Consider the following 18,033-nt stretch of genomic DNA (forward strand, 5'->3'; position numbering starts at 1 on the left):
TAAAACACATTGTGAATCTGGGGACAGACATACTAGAGATGGAAGAACCCCTAAATGGGACAGATCCTGGGGAATGAGGAAGTGTCAGGGAGGAGACTAACAATGACAGTGCCCTAAGGACCCTTCCAGGAGAAGGGGGAACCTCAGGAAGCCAACTTGAAACGTTTGTGTTTCCTTTGGCAAGACCATCCCCATTGTGAAATGTTACAGCAAGTGATCTTAGCTTTTGACATTAATCCTTTTATCCTGTATCTTCCTATCTTGGTTTTATTTTCTTGCAAAACAAACTTCCGACTGTAATCTGGTAACCCCAACCAGCTGATAGTATGTAGCTGTGTCACAGTTAAAATACCTTTTTTAAAGCCCTGATATATATGGATATTAAAAATCTCCCCACTATGTTCCCTGCAATTATTTTGCTTTCAGCATGTTGGCTGTGTGGCTTAAGGTGGGCTCATAAGCCTATTAAAAATGCCCCAGTGGAATGTCAGCCCATCACCCTGGTCTGTGTACAGCTTCACCACTGTGCAAAATATGCAAAGCAATTTTTAGCACTCATTCTAATTTGGCTAAAAACTAAAGGAGCTCCTAGAGTCTTTCAAGTGCTGGAAGCCTAAAAACTCAAGAACTACAGCTTAAAACTTTTAGAAAGAACTAAGCCCTATGTTCATATTTCTTTACCATTCCGAAATTATGGCCCATGAAGGGAAAAAAAATTAAAACTTTAAGATCACAAACTCTGGCCAGTGGAAGGTGTTTTCAGTGAACATAGCTGAAGAAATCTAGAAGCTTGATTTATATGTTAATATCATAAATAAAAATGGAATTAAAATTAATAGTACCAGAAAGTAATTTTTTTTCCTACTTCCCTTTAATTCAGCCAGGAAAATATCCCCAAAAATATGTACCTCTGATCAGAGGCTTCATTACCAAAATTAGAAGCCCTTCTTTCTCAAAATTAATTCAATCTTATTGCAAGGACAATGGTTCCACAAAGGCCTGAACAAACATGGGCCTGGCCCATCCTCCAGAGCAGCGAGGTATGACACTCATCACTCAGGAAAGTTTACTTCCTTGAGCTTTAGGCATTTAGAATAATGCCAGCTGGATCCTGGAACAAACTCAGAAATAAGTGAAATTCCTAAATAACATCAGAAAATCCCAATTAGAGAACACAGACCCAGATCCAAAACAATATTTTAAGGAAATTAAACATCTAATCTGAGTTAAGTGGCTTCTTTAGGAAATACCCTGGTGTGAGTCCTATCCGCTTTCTGGCAGAGGCACATCTTGGCAGACACAAGGCAGTAACTGCCCAGTTCTCAATGGCTCCTTCAGATTGAAATCAGATGTAGGCAACCTTCTCAATTTAAGTTGATTAAACACACAGACTAAACCAGGTAATTACAAATGCATGTGTTGGGGAATGGAAAGAGGAGACAGAATGGGGACTTCTTTATTTTTTAAAGTGTTTTCAAAGATGGGAACAATTTTACAAATAAAAAAGTGGAATTGTGCCAAATATAGAAACAGATGTTTTGGATTATGAAGCTGCTGGGAATGGAGCCTTTTTGCCTAGCATTTCTGGATTCTGACCCAGGATTCGAGGGCTCTGGTTAGTTTTACCTCCAGTCCCACTCCGAAGTTGTTCAATCCCATTCATTTACCACCCACCACTGAGACAAAAACAACCTTTGACTTTAGGAAGGTGCAACAAAGAGCAATTCAAATGAGCTGGTGGGAAAAAACCTGCATATTTTTATTGCTGTTGACATTGCATTGCCATGAATGTATAGGGAACTTTAGCTCAAGTGTTCAACCAATGGAAATCCCCAAAGTGCATATTCCTTTTTAAAAGTTCATTAGAAGACAGACATAGCAATTTCTATTAATTTCTCCTGGGTGGCTCTACCAAATTTCCTGTTAACTAATCCATACCTGTAAGACTGATGCCTGACCACTGGCACTTGGCCTCTCAACCATCACTTCTGGGAACTGTGCAATGTGCAGAATCTTATGAGTACTCTAATTTTAACCATTTTAAGTTTCTAAGCTTTCTGCCATACACAAAGGTGGAAACTGCAAATTGTGTATGATACCCAGGGGTGTAACTGTAGGGCAGGGATTAAGGTGGTCAATGGCTTAATCTAATTTTATATTTTTCAATTTGTGCTTTTCATATTCAGGCTAGTATTACCTGATAGTTGCTTCTTTCATTCATTCATTCATTCATTCATTTTTCATATAACTGAGCTTCCCTTTCAGTCCTCTAAGCAATGATGCTGGCGACTGAATTACCAAAATAGTACAGAAGTCTCGAGAATACCATTTCATAGCAAATTTCATTCCCAAAGCCCATGGCACTTTATAGTCTCCCTTTATTTGTGAATATTATTCCCTTTTCAGCATAAGGAATGTTTTCCTCCCTATTATGGGAATCAGCAATTGGCCAAAATTAGGCTAGGACTCAGATGAAAAATAGGAGGCAGAACACAACCCTCCCTTTTCTAAATGTACTGGTGCTACCTAGGGAAATGGAAATGATGAGTTGAAGCTTTGGGTGTCAAAGCTGCATGTCAAAGATTGTTGATACTTGTTTCATATCAGCAATTCTTTTTTGTCCCTAAGAACAAAATTATTTCCTTCATCTTGTTATTTTAGATACAGAGAGAATGGTCTTTCTGTCCTACCAGCAAAATAATATCCTTTCTGGTTCTTACTGTTGGAAATTCCTTTTACCAGAAACAAAACATTTTCTCCTAAAAAGTTTCTCCAGGTCTCACACACCTATAATTCTCCAGAAAAACCTTTGCATGCAAGTGATGTTCAATGAATAAAGTAGAATGATTATAATTAAAATTCTCAAAATGTAAATAACTTTTATAGTAAATGATTTGCCTAGATATGAAATTACATAGGTAAGGTTTGATTCACTCAGGTCCTTGCACTGCAAACCAAATACTCTTTCCAAAATGCCACGTTTTGCCTATTTCAGATCTTTCTTAGAGCCTGTTTTGGCAGGAATAAGGTTAGGAGGGCACTTCAACCCTGAAAGTACACAGAGGTTGAACCAGGAAGTTGGAACACCAAAGACAAGGTATCATGGTGTGTAATGGAAATGGCTTCCAATTTTGAGTGGCTCCAGTCACCCTTTCTTGGTTTTTCACTTCCAACTATATCACTTAGTGGATTCAGAACTACAGGCAAGTTACTTAACCTCGTAGAGTGACAGTACCTATAAAGTAGGAATCATAACGATAGGGTTATTCAGGATTATGTCAGTGCTAACTAAAGTGTCCTGATGTTCGGTGGGTCCTGAATAAACGGCAGGAACTAACACCACCTCCTCCTCTTGGCACTGGCTGAAAGCAAATGAGACTACATACCATCTCTGCATGGCACAACCTTTACAATTAGAAAGCTCGTGGCCCTGTGCATCCCTTGATAGGCATTGACAGCTACACAGACAGAACATGAGCTTACTTCCACTTATACGTCATTAGTGGCCAGTTACTTTTTCTCCTTCCTCGCTGCCCTCAGACCTTCTGAAGATTTAGCACTATTGACCTTTTCCCCATTCCTCCTTTTTTAAAAAAAAAACTTCCCTTATTGAAAGTCCCTCTAACTTTGGTTTCAAGATAATAAAATTCTGTTTCTTATACTATAACCTCTTCCTCTTCTAGTTTTTCATTTTCCCCTAAATACTTGGCAAGGAGGGAAGTTGGCATAAAGAAAAGAAATATCCTTTCCTTCCTACACTCTACCTTGGCAGTCATGGTCTTAAACCATTAGCTGTAAGAAAATGACTCTCAAACCTTCCTCCAGCCTTCATTTCTTTCCTGAGCTGCTGTCTCTTATTTTCAATTGCCTGTTCTGTAGCGCCACCAGGATGCTCCTCTGTCACCCAAGTCAGTAATCCCTAAACCTGACTCTGGTGTGGTCCTTTTCAGTCACTGGCAACGCTCAGGCCAACGACTTTGTCATCTCATTGGAAACTCCCCTGAAACCTCTCAGTGCCAAATCCTACAGACCCTGCTTCCCCCATGGTCTCCCTTCCTTTCCAATCTCACGGTTACTACTCCTTCCCTGCCCTTCCTGTTAGAATAGCTTCTTAATTGTTTTTTATTTTCTCTCTCTCTTACATACTCACACTGCTCTTTATAAGGTGACTTGTTTATAAAAGACTTCTACTCATCTTATTTGTACCTCTCAACCACCTTGCAAAGTGAGTTATAAACATTATCCCAGTTTTATAGATAAGAAAAAACAAAGTTCCAAGAGGTGAACCACTCCATGTCATTCCAGACCATCCAATACACCATGAACATCTATGGATTCAGACAGCTGGTCTTTTAATAAATGAAACAAATAAGCAAAAATCTTAGGTAACATAGAATCAGCTCATACTGTGAGAGCTCCAAATTCTTCTGGGGATCGACAGGTCTGATCAGATTGTGAGGCTTTAATGGGAGCCATGCTGGGAGACTGTGTGTAGTAACTGTGTGGTGACTGCCTCCTACTGAGTCCACTTAGTCCATCCCCAGAGTCTGGGCCGCACTGCACAGGATCCACTGGGGATGGCTCTATTAATTCTAGAGGGGGTAATGAAGATGAACCTGTCAGAGTGACCTGTTCCCACTATTAGGGCTCAGCAGGTTCTGGAAACAAAGTTTAAAGGTTCAGTCAGTGTTTCTGCTTAAGTGCCACAAAACCGCCCAATATAAGCGTGTGCACTTCTGCACCTATCTAGGAATAATGAATAAAGACTGTTTCAATCTGGGGGAAAATATCACTTTAGTGGCTTAAACTCGAAACTAACTATTGGAACAGCACAACTATTTGCTCTCTGTTCGAGGCTCAATTCCAGCCATGTGCTTTGATCCCCTAAGCCAGAACAAGTTACAGATCTCAAAGAAAAGCTGTGGCAGGTTCCTTTTGAAATAGTCCAAATCTAACAATATTCACTGGAAAAAAAGACTCTATATGTTTACAGATAGGAACCAGAAATGAATATAGAAAAAATTAAAATGGTTGAAGATAGCCAGATTCACTGAATTTCCTTTCTTTTGATTTATGCTAATGCTAGCATTACATTCTTGATGAAATATGTAATACACTTTAAAAGAGAAAGTACAGAAAATGTCATCTGCTTGTGTCTGCCTAAGCAGTCCAGTGTCATTCTAACGGTTAGTAATAATGATTATTAGTCTATAAACCAAAGTGAAATTAGAGAACTGGATGGGAATATCCTGAAGGAGTCGAGTGTACTGCCGTGTAGCTACGAAAGAAGTGGCCTGCGAGGCAGGCACCTGGGCTGAGGATCAACATCCTGGTTTTCACATTAGACAGCATAAACTATTTAGGCCTTTGTGCTCTATCTGCCCTTTCCAATCTACAGAGGAAATCTGTCTGTCTAGTTGAATTAAATAATTGATTTGAACTTCTTAAAATGTTTTAACTTTTGTTGTTTATGCACAAAAAAAAAAAAAAAATGAAGAAAGGTTACCTTCACAAAAAACCGCTGGGCAGATCAAAGCCAGTAAGTTTTTAAAGGTTTAATGCTTAAGGAAGATCACCTGATGTGTACACCCCAAACTCTGCATGTCTACTGAAAAACCACAACTCTCTCCCTTCCTTGTCAGCTGGCCAATCATCAAATCCTGCCTTTTTTTTTTTTTTTGCGGTACGCGGGCCTGTCACTGTTGTGGCCTCTCCCGTTGCGGAGCACAGGCTCCGGACGCGCAGGCTCAGCGGCCATGGCTCACGGGCCCAGCCGCTCCACGGCATGTGGGATCCTCCCGAACCGGGGCACGAACCTGTGTCCCCTGCATGGGCAGGTGGACTCCCAACCACTGCGCCAGCAGGGAAGCCCAAATTCTGCCCATTTTATCTCACGGGTTCAATTTTCTCCACCCCCAGCACCACTGCCAACCATCTTCATCCAACCATCTTCCTCCTCGTCTGTATCCTGAAACAGATCGGTCCCTCCTTTTCATTTCCTCTCATCTCTCTCCACACTGCAGCCTGAGTGATCCTTCCAAAACACTCACCAGCCACATAGTCATCTTGTTTGCAAAGCCTAGCAAAGCTTGCCTTCCCATCTTCCCTGCAAGAAGGCACTGACGTGCGCATGGACCAAAAAAGCAGTGATGAGGCAATGTGGGGGTGGGGTGGGAGGTGGGTGGAAGGTTGCTGCTGAACAGCTCCTGATTATCCTTAAGTATCAGATGAAACAAATTTTTTTCCCAGAAGCCTTTGCACTAAACTCTACTAAGACTCATAATATAGTGATCTGACTCTTCTAATGAATTATACTGAACAAGAAGGTAGGAACCACTGTATCTTCAGTGTCTAGCGCTGTCCCCGACATAGAATAATTTGCTCTTGACAGAATAAATAAATAAATGGATATAATTTAGAGTAATATGTATCAAATAACAAACTGCCCTGGGCAGGTTGCAAACCTGATTTTTAAAAAAATGTCCATAGGGTACAGTTTTAAAATCTGTATCCAAAAATGACCTTCATGATGCTTATTTCATTGTTCTGGAACAATGTAAGGACTGACAGCATGCTGAGAGCTCCAGCGTGGATCCTGCCAACCCCTAGCTGCATGACTAGCCATGTGAGCTTCCTCACCTGCAACATGATAAAATGATTACATCTCAAGGTTCTACCCACCGTATGAGATGAGAAAACCAAAGCTTTTAGAGGTTTAGTGGTTTTCTTGAAATCACAGAATTATAATAGATGGAGCCAGGAATTAAATGTGGCTCTCTGGCTCCCAAACCTTTCCTCCTAGCATAGTCTACTTTAAAATCCTTGAGAAATGTCACCGAAGACAAGGGTAGTGCTATTAAAGATCAGTTTTTCAAGATACCCAAAAAGAAAGAAAGAAAACAGTTACTTTAGAAGATCACTCATATCTAGGTTATTTCATCCTATCTACTATTTCTAGTTACTGCTCGATACACCATATTTTTATAATGCTCAATACCAGTGTCAAGCTCATATATTTTTCTGGATATTAGAAATAAAGGTACACAGCTTATAGATACTAAAGAAATACAGCATTATTAGCCAAATATAAAGACTTAATTCTCAATTTCTCCAAGATATTTATCTTTAGAATTTAGTGACCTATAAAATACTCTTAACATGCATAACAGCCCTAAAACGTTCATATGAAAGTGATAATGTTTTAATGATGGCAACAACTGTGCCTCACAGTATTACTAACTTGAATAGAGCAGGACAAATTCTGTCCAAAAGATGCTAATAAAATTTGTGTTTTCTTTCAAAAAACACAAAACAAAGTCTTTAAATATCTTAGCCATAAGATGCCAGTAAAATTGAATTTATGTCTAGTTTAATTCAACGATGGAAAAGTCTGCAGTTAAAGGGCAGACACACTTCCCTTTGTCCCTCTTTTCCCGAGAAACTTTCAAATGTTGAAAATCAATTGCTTTTGTCCCCTTGCTATTCATCTGCTACACATTAAATAGAAACTCTGGATATCGAATAATTCCCACAGGGTCTTTCATCTACAGACGAGCCTGGTACAAATTAAATTCTTACTCTCCTTCACAAATTGTAGATATGTGTTTTAGTGGACCGTTGATTTATCAGCTTATGCTGTTGCTAGTTCAGCATGGTGTGACTAGTTAACTGTAGTCCTCATCTAAGGGTCCTTTGGGTTGGGGATTGTGGTGCTGTGTTAATGCAGAGCGTTACCATGTTGCTCTGACTTTAGTCTCTGTTGAAAGGCATTCTGTTAGACACTGTGTTTTAGTTACTTCCCAGATCCTTCCGCCATTTAGGCTACGTGTTAATGTGTTTTAAATATACTGTAATAACACTAAATAATATTACCTCTGGCAGTGATGTTATGGTATGAAATGACCATCATAATGGTTATTACAAATAATGTGCAAAAACAGACTGTGCAGAAGATCTCTTAGAAATGTTTAATTGATGCAAGCGTTGGTTTAGCATTCGACTTCAGAACCAATAGTTAAGGAAGTGACTTTGATCCCTGGCCTGCAATATGTCTTCAGACTACACAGCTTACACAGGGTCTCTCCCCTAAATCCCAGCTGTTAGCAGGAAACCACACACATATGCTAACACACACACACACACAACAGAATTCTGAATCTAAATAGTGCTAGGAAGTTCTAAGAATTTCACTTTAATCTGTTACCCACCAAATATATTAAAAATCTTTTTTGGCAGTTGTTCTTTTAGGCCTTTAATAAAAACAAAATTTGATCAGCTCTTGGTCAACTCCACAAGTGCCAAGCCTACTCCAATTCCCCCCCCCCAAAAGATTCGTTTGTCTCAACTCCAATATCCGCCTTTACTTGTGATCTCCTGAAATCGAAAAGGCCCGCCCTCATTAACGGAAGCATCTCCCCAGGGAGTCTTCCATTGGCACCTCACCTCGCTCGAATCTTCCTGCTGGTTGATGACAGCGAGAGCATCCTCCGCCGCCTGCCGCTTGGCCTCTGCCACCGTGCGCTCCATCTTGGCGCGCTCCGAGGTGATCATATCGTGCGCTTTCCGCTCCGCCTCGGACACAGCCTTCTGTAGCTCGGTCATCGCCTGCCGCTTCACCTCGTTGACCGCCTCCTCTGCGTGCCAGGCGGGCCGGACCGGACAAGAGAACAGCTCTTTGTTAGCGCGGGACCTGGGCTACTGATCGCTGTTACACAGAATGCTAGACAACACGCATGACTTTCATCCCAATTACTGGGCAGTTCTTCCGGCTGTCTAAAGAACCACATTTTGGAAATTCATTTTAAGAGAGCAAAGGGTGAGATTTTTTCCTTTAATTTACACTCCTGGGAATATCTTTTAAACTACTGTAGCATCACTACAACTTTTCTACCAAACTAGTACCCCAGAAAGGATTCTGAGACCAGACTAAGTAGACAAAAGGCGAAAATAACCACAAGAATCCTGCCTGGATAATTCAGACACAAGAAGAAGGTGTTTTGCCACAATGCAATAGGTTAATATGAACACAGGGAGTACAGGGGTAAAGCTTTCAGGGAAAGAGAGGAAGGGAACAGATTTTACACAGACACATATGTAAATGCAAAGTTATTTTGCTAGTAAAAGATACAACACAATAACGAAATTAATTTAATGCAGCCCTTTTAAAGAAAATTGAAGATGAAACATACAGAAGATCCAGCTTTTCTTTTTCTTGTCATTTCCTGAGTAATGTGGACATATGACTCTATAGACTAAATGGTAGGGATTTAAAAAAAAATCATTTTCTCATTTCCAGACTTTCAGCTGTTGTCCATCTACTGAATCAAATATAAAGTCTTGCATAACCAACTGTTGCACTAGACAAATATAATTGAATCATACTGCAGGCCAAAACAATCAGGCCTGACTACAAACCTGCAAGGTGTCAAATTAGCTCTTTATTTTTGGCTGTGGAAAGGGTGCAAAGATTTGACTAATGTAAAACATAAGATTGACAACTAAAACAAGTAATTTCCATTTTAAAAAATTAACTGTTCTAATTAACAAGGGAAAATATCCTCCCCCTGAATTAGTTTATCTAATTTTCATCTTTATTCAAAGCAAAATGACAATGATTAATTGAAAATTTAATAAGCAGTAATTATTAACTTGGCAAACCTACTACCAATTAACACTCTATTAAAACTAATTATGACATGTTTCATTCAAGTGTTTTCACTTAATTGTTTCACTCACTTGAAAAGCACCTTAATTAAATGTTCTGTTTAATTAAAAACATAGATTCCTAATAAAAATGTTTTACTGTAGATAAAAAATGTTAAGAGATGCAAGTACTCCTATAGTTCCTTAAATTTCTGTAGTTATATTTCACACATCCATAGTTCATGACTTGAGGATCATGAAAAGCCCTCCACTAATAATTAACCATGGTGACTTTTGTAGCCTCCACCATTTTCCCAGAATTATTTCTGAAGTTTGTTTATTCATTTGTAATTACTGTCTGCTAGATTTTATAAACTAAATTACAGGGAAGGATCCAGACTGGAAATATTAACTAAAATATGTTAAGCCTTTGTTGGTTGCTTTAAGATATGTATTTAAAATCTGAAAACAGAGCACTGCACAGAGCTGGCAGCACCTTCTTCACCAGGAGGTGAAAAGATGCCTTTATTATCCTATCATAAATGACTTGGGGCACCAGGGAAGCACTGCCCTTCTAACTATACAGTCAGGGTCTAATTTGGTTTGAATATTCAAGGTGAATTAAAATTCTATCTAAGTGGTAATACAGGACAATAATTTTTGCTTACGATCAAAGCTGTAGCTTGACTAATTGTATATGCAAATCAGGCAATTTATATTTAAATTATGCATTCCTATTCTAATCCCACAGGCACGTACAGATCAGCAAAGAGAATTGGTAGGACATGTGCAAGGTGCTTGAATATTTATTACCAACTGCAAACATTCACTGATCGTTTGAAAAAGAAATATACTGAAGAAAACAGTTGCAATTTAAAAACTATATTTATGGTAGACTTTTTCCAATTTTATAAAGACCTTTAAACTTCAGAGTGTGTTTTGTTATCTTTGCGGTTGCTTTAAAAAATACTACTTTTAGGGGAAAACTGATATGGCCTTCGTCATTTGTTAGGACTCCAAATATTTAATATGGATATCATTATATTATATTGTATTATTAGGATTACATGCAAACTTTGAATACGGTCTGTAGGTTAAATAATTGTGTTGTATGAATGTTAATATCCTGATTGTGGTAACTGTACTGTGGTTACACAAGAAAATGTCCTTGTTCTTAGGAAATACACACTAAAATGTTTACGGTAAAGGGACATCATGTCTGCAACTTACTCTGAAGTACTGAGGTGAAAAATATAATGCACAACAGAAAAAGAGGGAAGGAAAGAGGAAGAGAGAAACAAAAGACATCAAAGCAAATATGGTGAAATAGGGAAAATTGGGAGAAAGGTATATGGGATTTGTTTTTACTATTTTTTGCAACTTTTTCTGCAAGTTCGAAATAATTTCAAAATAAAATGGTGCAAAATATTACATGATGTACTTTCAAGCACAGGATATACTTTTTGCAATTATAATTTTCTCTGAAAAGAAGATGCATGGGTTATAGTACATTGAATTTTAGAGCTCTGCCCCTTTGATATCTTTCAAATGCTTTAAACTTGATTTTATTTACTTATCTTTTGTCACAAAGGTAGTGTATAATAGTTTCATTGCAAAGACACACTTTATAGGTTTTTTCCTAGGGAAAAAAAATTGCCCACAGCCAATTTTAGACTCTTGGGGGGGAAAAGCTTTCAAATTTTAACAGGCTGAGTGTAGATGTCCTGTTCTGCCTTTGGTGTTTTCCTCATGTTGGAATGCCTTGACACTTCGAACACTAGAAATGCTTTCTAAGAAGTCTATAAAGATAAATATTATAAGCAGTTACTTGAGACTTCCAGGTGAAACTGTCATCTATACTTTAGAGATTCAATATACTCCTTAAAATTTAGCATCTATCCATAGAAAACAATTCCCAAACTGTTTTTCTGCAGCAGATTAGGGATATCACTATCCCTAAGATAGTAATAAGAATACAAATTTAATGGACACTACTTCCAAGTCAGATTTTAGACTGAAGACCTAATGTAGATGGATAGGCACATATTAAAAATATTTGAAACATGGTTTGATAAGGTTTAACCCTTCTTAGAGAATGCATGGACACCACATAAACAAGGATTGCTCTTTCCCTCCTCTCAGAGTCCCCATGATGCAAAGTACACCCAGAACTGGTTTCGGAAACCCACAAAACAGACAGTGAAGAAAAATAATAGTGGACTCAATAGATTACAACATGTCAAGTTAAAAAAAAAAAAAAACTGATTAAGTGGAAAGTACATAATGAAGTTTTGAATCTGCTTCCAAATGCTTACCACTTATGGTAGGATTTCCTTTGTGCATAGCTATTCAAGTTGACTTTCCAACAAAGGTGGTATATTCAGAAAAATCTGCTCTCACTTCACAGCAGTCAAACAAAGGCTTGAGTAGATAATAGCACAGAAGGAATTTGGATTGCACAAGACTTCACTGTCAATTTTTCTTTATGAACTATCAAGATTTAACTTAAATACACATAAATAGGGAAATGCAGAGATTCTATCCCTCAACATAAAAAGTCATCCTTGTGCTATCCAAAATGGCAACTCTTTGTACCTATTATTGGAATAAGTTGAACTGACAGCTTAAAATTGGGGAAGAAAAATGGTCAGAAGAAAGATGTAGCAATTCCTTCTCCAGGTAGGTGGCACCCAGCACATTTTAACATCTTATGAGTATCCCATGACTATTATCCTGGTAGAAAATCTTCTTAGAGGCGATGCTCTAAATCTGGTAAGACTATACAGATTATATATATATATATATATATATATATATATATATACACACACACACACACACACACACACACACACACACACACACACACACATATACACATATATAAACCTTAACCTTTAGGCTGAATGGATCTACCTTATTTGTATACTGGACATGCAAGAGATCTTTCTCTGGTTCTTAATCTACACTGCTATACTATCAGATTTTGAAACTCCCTGTCCCACTTACAAAAAGAGTTATTTCTTAGAAAATTTAAAAAACAACCACAAAACTCGAACAAGAGCCAAGGGACCAGAGTCACCAAGTTGCACAGAACTATAGACATAGCTGTGTCAAATCAAAACCCAAACAGAAATCTTCTGCGGGGAAAAAAAAACCCTTTCCTCCTTGATTGTGGTTCTCAGCCCTATACCCGTCTGATCGTCTGCAGAAACAGCATTTTCCAGTCTCTCAACTCAGACAAACTATTTTAACAGTTGAAGTTATAGTAGCTCAAAGCCACATTATGTATTTGCAATGTCATTTTTAACTCTTGAAACAGGTTTGTGCTTTATCTCCTGAGTTGGTTTCTTTTTAAAAATAAGGTTTTGGCTCAACTTTTAAAGTGCTGGTGTTCTACCAAGATTCTGCCAGATTTGAACTTCTTTAAGCCCAATAAGTCAATGAGTCATCAGAAATTTAAATCTACTTCAAAACGCAGAACAATATCCCTTAATGAAAATCAGACAGTATACATGGAAAGGAAAAATAGAAATTTAGCAACTTTGTCATTTAACTTAATTTAGTTCTGGTCATTGAATATTAATGAGCACAAAAGATCAACTTTAAAAACTGGTTGTAACCATAAAACTTCTGAGTGCCTCAGCAAGTGAACTAGATTTGCTGTGATACATTTAAAAAGAATTCAGGAGATATATGTCAATTATACCCCAATTAAAAAAAATTAGAAGAGAAGGCTGAAGTAAAACACCAGACTTTGTTTTCATGAAGGAAAAATTGCATGCAATCTGAGACCTCAGGCTTCCAGCCTGAAACCATTATAGCCCCTGAAAAATGGGGTTTATAACAGAAGCATCACCAGACTCTCATTACAGTAGCACTAGCAGATGCTACTAAAATAAAAACTATTTCATGTTCTAATCAGGCCTGGTTTAAGAATATTCATCAGGATTTTTAAATTTTGTATGTGGGGGTTTGTTTTGTTGTTGTTAGCAGTAAAGTCCCTTCTTGTCATTCTTCACGTCACTTCATTAACAACTGCACACAGCTGCCAGAACACTAAATTCGTGTTTTTAAACAATTCTTACCAGCTTTCTTCCAGATCTCCTCTGGCACATATCCAGAAGCAGGCCTGTGAAGGAATTCCCGATGTGCATCTATGAAAAGAATAAAAATTGGTGGAGAGAGGAGGAAAGCACCATAAGCACTGTTACGTCATTACACAGGGTAGAAGCAAGCAATGCCCACTATCTCAGCTTCTCTACAAAAACATAGTTTTAAAAGGCTGGGCATTTCACTTCTAAAAAATAAACAAAAATAGCAAGACCAGTCATCAGAGCACAAGGAAAACAGGTCATTGGTCTAAATGCCTTGTATGCTCAAAGCCAAAACAACTCTAAATATTTCATTATATAATATGATATTTGGGAACACTGTTCCCAACACTCCTTAAGTATGGGAATTTCTATGGGTATATTTTATTTTATTAAAGAAAATAAACTGTATCTGGTAATTTTCTTTTTTTTTCCAAAGTCAAATTGGTAGTTAGAAAGTCAAATGTTAGGGTAACATAATTTTCACACAGCTCTGATTCTACCACCTTTCAATAAATAGTGAGCCTGATTCCATGGCTAACCAGCTCTAACAATTACTTTAAAAAATCTTGATGAGCATTCAAAATTCTCATAAAAATTAGATCATATAGATTTGACATGGATGGAAGCAAGAAAGAATCATTAGAATGGATTCACAGATAGCCAGTTGACCAAATATAACTAGTACATGACATGCTTTCCGGAAAAAAAAAAAAAAAAATGAAGTTCCACTTTAAGTGAAATGCTGTGCTTTTATGCTGACCAAATTTTAAAAGTTTGAGAAAACGGATCATAATAAAGCTGATGTAGGAATGCTCACCTCCAAAATAACATCTTCATGAAAATGACATGAAACCTTTTATATATGTTTTTATATATGCTTGAAAGTAAAGTGTACAGTCTTTCAGAGATAAAATATGCACTAAACTTCTTCCATACTGGATTTTCAAATGAAAGTCTATGTATTTAGAAGTTTGAGGGGAAGAAAAAAAATCATTTTAACTTTTATAAATATAGCAATCTTTCAACCCATGATAAATTTCAAATAATTGAAGTTTTCTCTACATGTATAAGAAATGTTAAGTAGCAGACTTTTTAAAGAATACTCTATCTAATGTATGGTGAAGATCAAAAGAAATTCAGTCCAGTTTTCTATATTTTATGGAGCTACAGAATGAGAAAAGCACAATCAATTTATCTAAGTATATCATTTTATATTTGAATGCCTTAGACACATTTGAATATTTTGAATCCTTCGAGGGTACACAGATTATCAGTTGGCCAGAACATAAAATTTCCACAACTATTCTGAATTAGCAAAACCTTATTATAGCTTAGTGAAGGGCATATGGAAACTCTCTGTACTATCTTTGAAATGTTTCCTTAAGTCTAAAATTATTCCAAATATAAAAAGTTTATTTTTAAAAGTTTACGTTATAATTTTATGACTACTTGATAATCAAATGGACTGGAAATACCCATGCATTCTCATGTACACATTCATTTCTATACAGTAAATGATGAAAAGCAAAATGGCTTTATTTAAGTAATTTTCATTTGCTAAAGAGCTTGATAAAACCGTTTGATGCATATACGACTTCCAAGAAATATCACGTGCCTAATTAGATTTGTCAAAATTACCTTTCACATCATTATAAAGTGCAGTCAAGTTCAAGTTCACATTTAGCCACATGACACAGTGAAACAGAGATTTACTTAAGACAACTTTTAGATATTTATTTTTAGGAGAAAAGACTTTGGCTTAAGAATAATTTACTGGATAAGAATAGATTTGTAAAGTCTGAAGACAAACAAAAAAATGCTTTCTCCACAGTAGCAAAAAAAAAAAAAAAAAAGAAAACAAAAAATTTTCCATTTATTGGGTTAAGGAAAGAGTTATAACTTTATAAAAAATATTTTTTAATGGACTGTTATATTTATAGGGAACAGGGAAACTGATGTTAAGTTATCCAAATACTAATTACCAGCCGTAGGCAGCACAGGCAGAAGAGTTAGTTCTAAAGCCCAGAGAAGGTGAATCTTGGCTTTGCCACCTGCTCTCCCTGTGACACTGGGCAAGTTAGTTTCTCCATGTCTCAGCCACCACATCTGTAAAGTGGGGACAATACTACTACATTTGAGATTGCTGCTGTGAGGACTCAGCGAGGTACTTCCTACTACATGCTTGGCATGGCACATCCTAAACTCTGATTAGATGTTAGTGCTACTCCCATCATTATTATTTAGCAGGTTGCCCAGTAAGAATGGATATACAGTCATCCTTTGGTATCTGAAGGGGACCAAGATCCGAGGATGTTCAAGTCCCTTCTATAAAATGGCATAGTGAATAGTGCTGCTCTGAACATAGAGGTGCATGTATCTTTTTGAATTGCAGTTTTATCCAGATATATACCCAGGAGTGAAACAGAAACAGACTCACAGACATAGAGAATAGACTTGTGGTGGCCAAGGGGGAGGTTGGGTGGGGGAGGGATGAATTGGGAGCTTGGGGTTAGCAGATGCAGACTATTATATATAGAATGGATAAACAACAAGGTCCTACTGTATAGCACAGGGAACTATATTCAATAACCTGTGATAAACCATAATGGAAAAGAATTTTTAAAAGAATGCATATATAACTGAACCACTGTGCTGTACCACAGAAATTAACAACACTGTAAATCAACTACACTTTAATTAACAAAAAAAAAGCATGGTATTTGCTTTGGATGCCAATTTGTTTGCTACACACATCCTTTCCTATACTTTAAATCATATCTAGATTACTTATAATTTATAACACAATGTAAATGCTATGTAAATAGCTGCCAGCACATGGCAAATTCAAGTTTTGCTTTTTGGAACTTTCTGGAATTTTTTTTCCCAAATACTTTTGATGTGTGCTAGGTTGAATCCATGGATGTGGAACCTGCGGATACGGAGGGCCACCTGTATACTTATTTCCTTATTTAAAAAAACTAAGGTGAAAAGAGAACCATAAAGTTTCTTTTTTCACCCAGCACTGACATCCAAAGGGCACAAAACTTTAGACAAAACAAAACCATTGAAGAGGTTTGGATTAAGTAATACACACCAGTAAATTTTTACTCCCTCAGTACATGTCACTTGGGGAGAGAAGTTATGTCTATAATTAGCAATTCACTGTCTGAACCCTTGATGGGAAGTCCTCAAACTTCTTAGGTGATACTTTTATAAATTTTATTCAAACCTCATGAATAGCCCCCAAATTTGCTCAAAGATAGATAGTGTACTGGAGTCAACTGTGCACCCACCTTCCCGTGTGCTATACAGTCTGTATAGATCGTGAGGATCCATATGCCATACTGGAAAGTTGTGCTGTATTTCACCTTCTTGGCTACATTTCCCTAGAATTCTCAATGATACATTGTCTTATTCACATAGAGTCAAACTCCACCTAACCTAGAACCCTGATAGAAGTACCAACTACAATCAAGCAAAAGTTTTCTTAATCCTATCCTAAGAAAGTGTTTTTTTCCTCAAAATGCTGCAGAATATAAAGGCAAATAAAATTTTTTATATAATATACACCTATTTACATATATATATACATATTTTACAATATCCCCTCCAGTTCTAAGTTACTGTGTCCTAGCTAAGCATCAGGTGTACCAACAGAAAGAATGAAGTGATGACAGTAGAGGTACTGCTCAGAAACTATTTTGATTCACTGACAAATTCTACTTTAATAGCTACAGAAACTGAATGATTAATTTAATATTTTCTCTTCTGATTAACTAGTAGCAATAACAGAGTCCACATATGCAAAACTGAGTTTAAAAAACCAAAACAGGTCTTCCCTAGTGGCGCAGTGGTTGAGAGTCCACCTGCCGATGCAGGGGACATGGGTTCGTGCCCCGGTCCGGGAAGATCCCACATGCCGCGGAGCGGCTGGGCCCGTGAGCCATGGCCGCTGAGCCTGCGCGTCCGGAGCCTGTGCTCCGCAACGGGAGAAGCCACAACAGGGAGAGGCCCGCTTACCGCAAAAAAGAAAAAAAAAAAAAAAGTGAAAAACCAAAACAAATCCTGAAATTGATCAATATTACAAGAGACAACTTCTCTCTTAAGACTTTCTTATTTTAGATTATTGGTGAATCTAGACAAACTTATGCAAAACATTCTGAGGCTCAGATTCTGAAGAAGCTAATTTTTAACCATTAAATCTTGACCACCTATAAAATATAAGTTGCTGTAAAATAGATGGTTGTTCTAAAATGCAGTGGTGAAACAAAAACAGAAGAGTCTGTGCGAGATG

General features: G+C 37.4%; 1 protein-coding gene across 4 annotated transcripts in view; it reads right to left on the bottom strand.

Moving 5' to 3' along the window:
* RUNX1T1 (RUNX1 partner transcriptional co-repressor 1) overlaps positions 1-18,033 on the bottom strand; it is a 137,757-nt gene that overhangs the window by 4,728 nt on the left and 114,996 nt on the right. For all 4 annotated transcript variants that reach the window (XM_019925153.3, XM_073794586.1, XM_073794588.1 and 1 more), the window contains 2 exons: positions 13,731-13,799; positions 8,443-8,633 (listed from right to left, as the gene is read on the bottom strand). In XM_019925153.3, coding sequence (XP_019780712.1) covers positions 8,443-8,633; positions 13,731-13,799 — 260 coding nt within the window. The remainder of the gene's footprint in view (positions 1-8,442; positions 8,634-13,730; positions 13,800-18,033) is intronic.

This window comes from Tursiops truncatus, chromosome 17 (genome assembly GCF_011762595.2).
Source record: "Tursiops truncatus isolate mTurTru1 chromosome 17, mTurTru1.mat.Y, whole genome shotgun sequence".
Lineage (NCBI taxonomy): Eukaryota > Metazoa > Chordata > Mammalia > Artiodactyla > Delphinidae > Tursiops > Tursiops truncatus.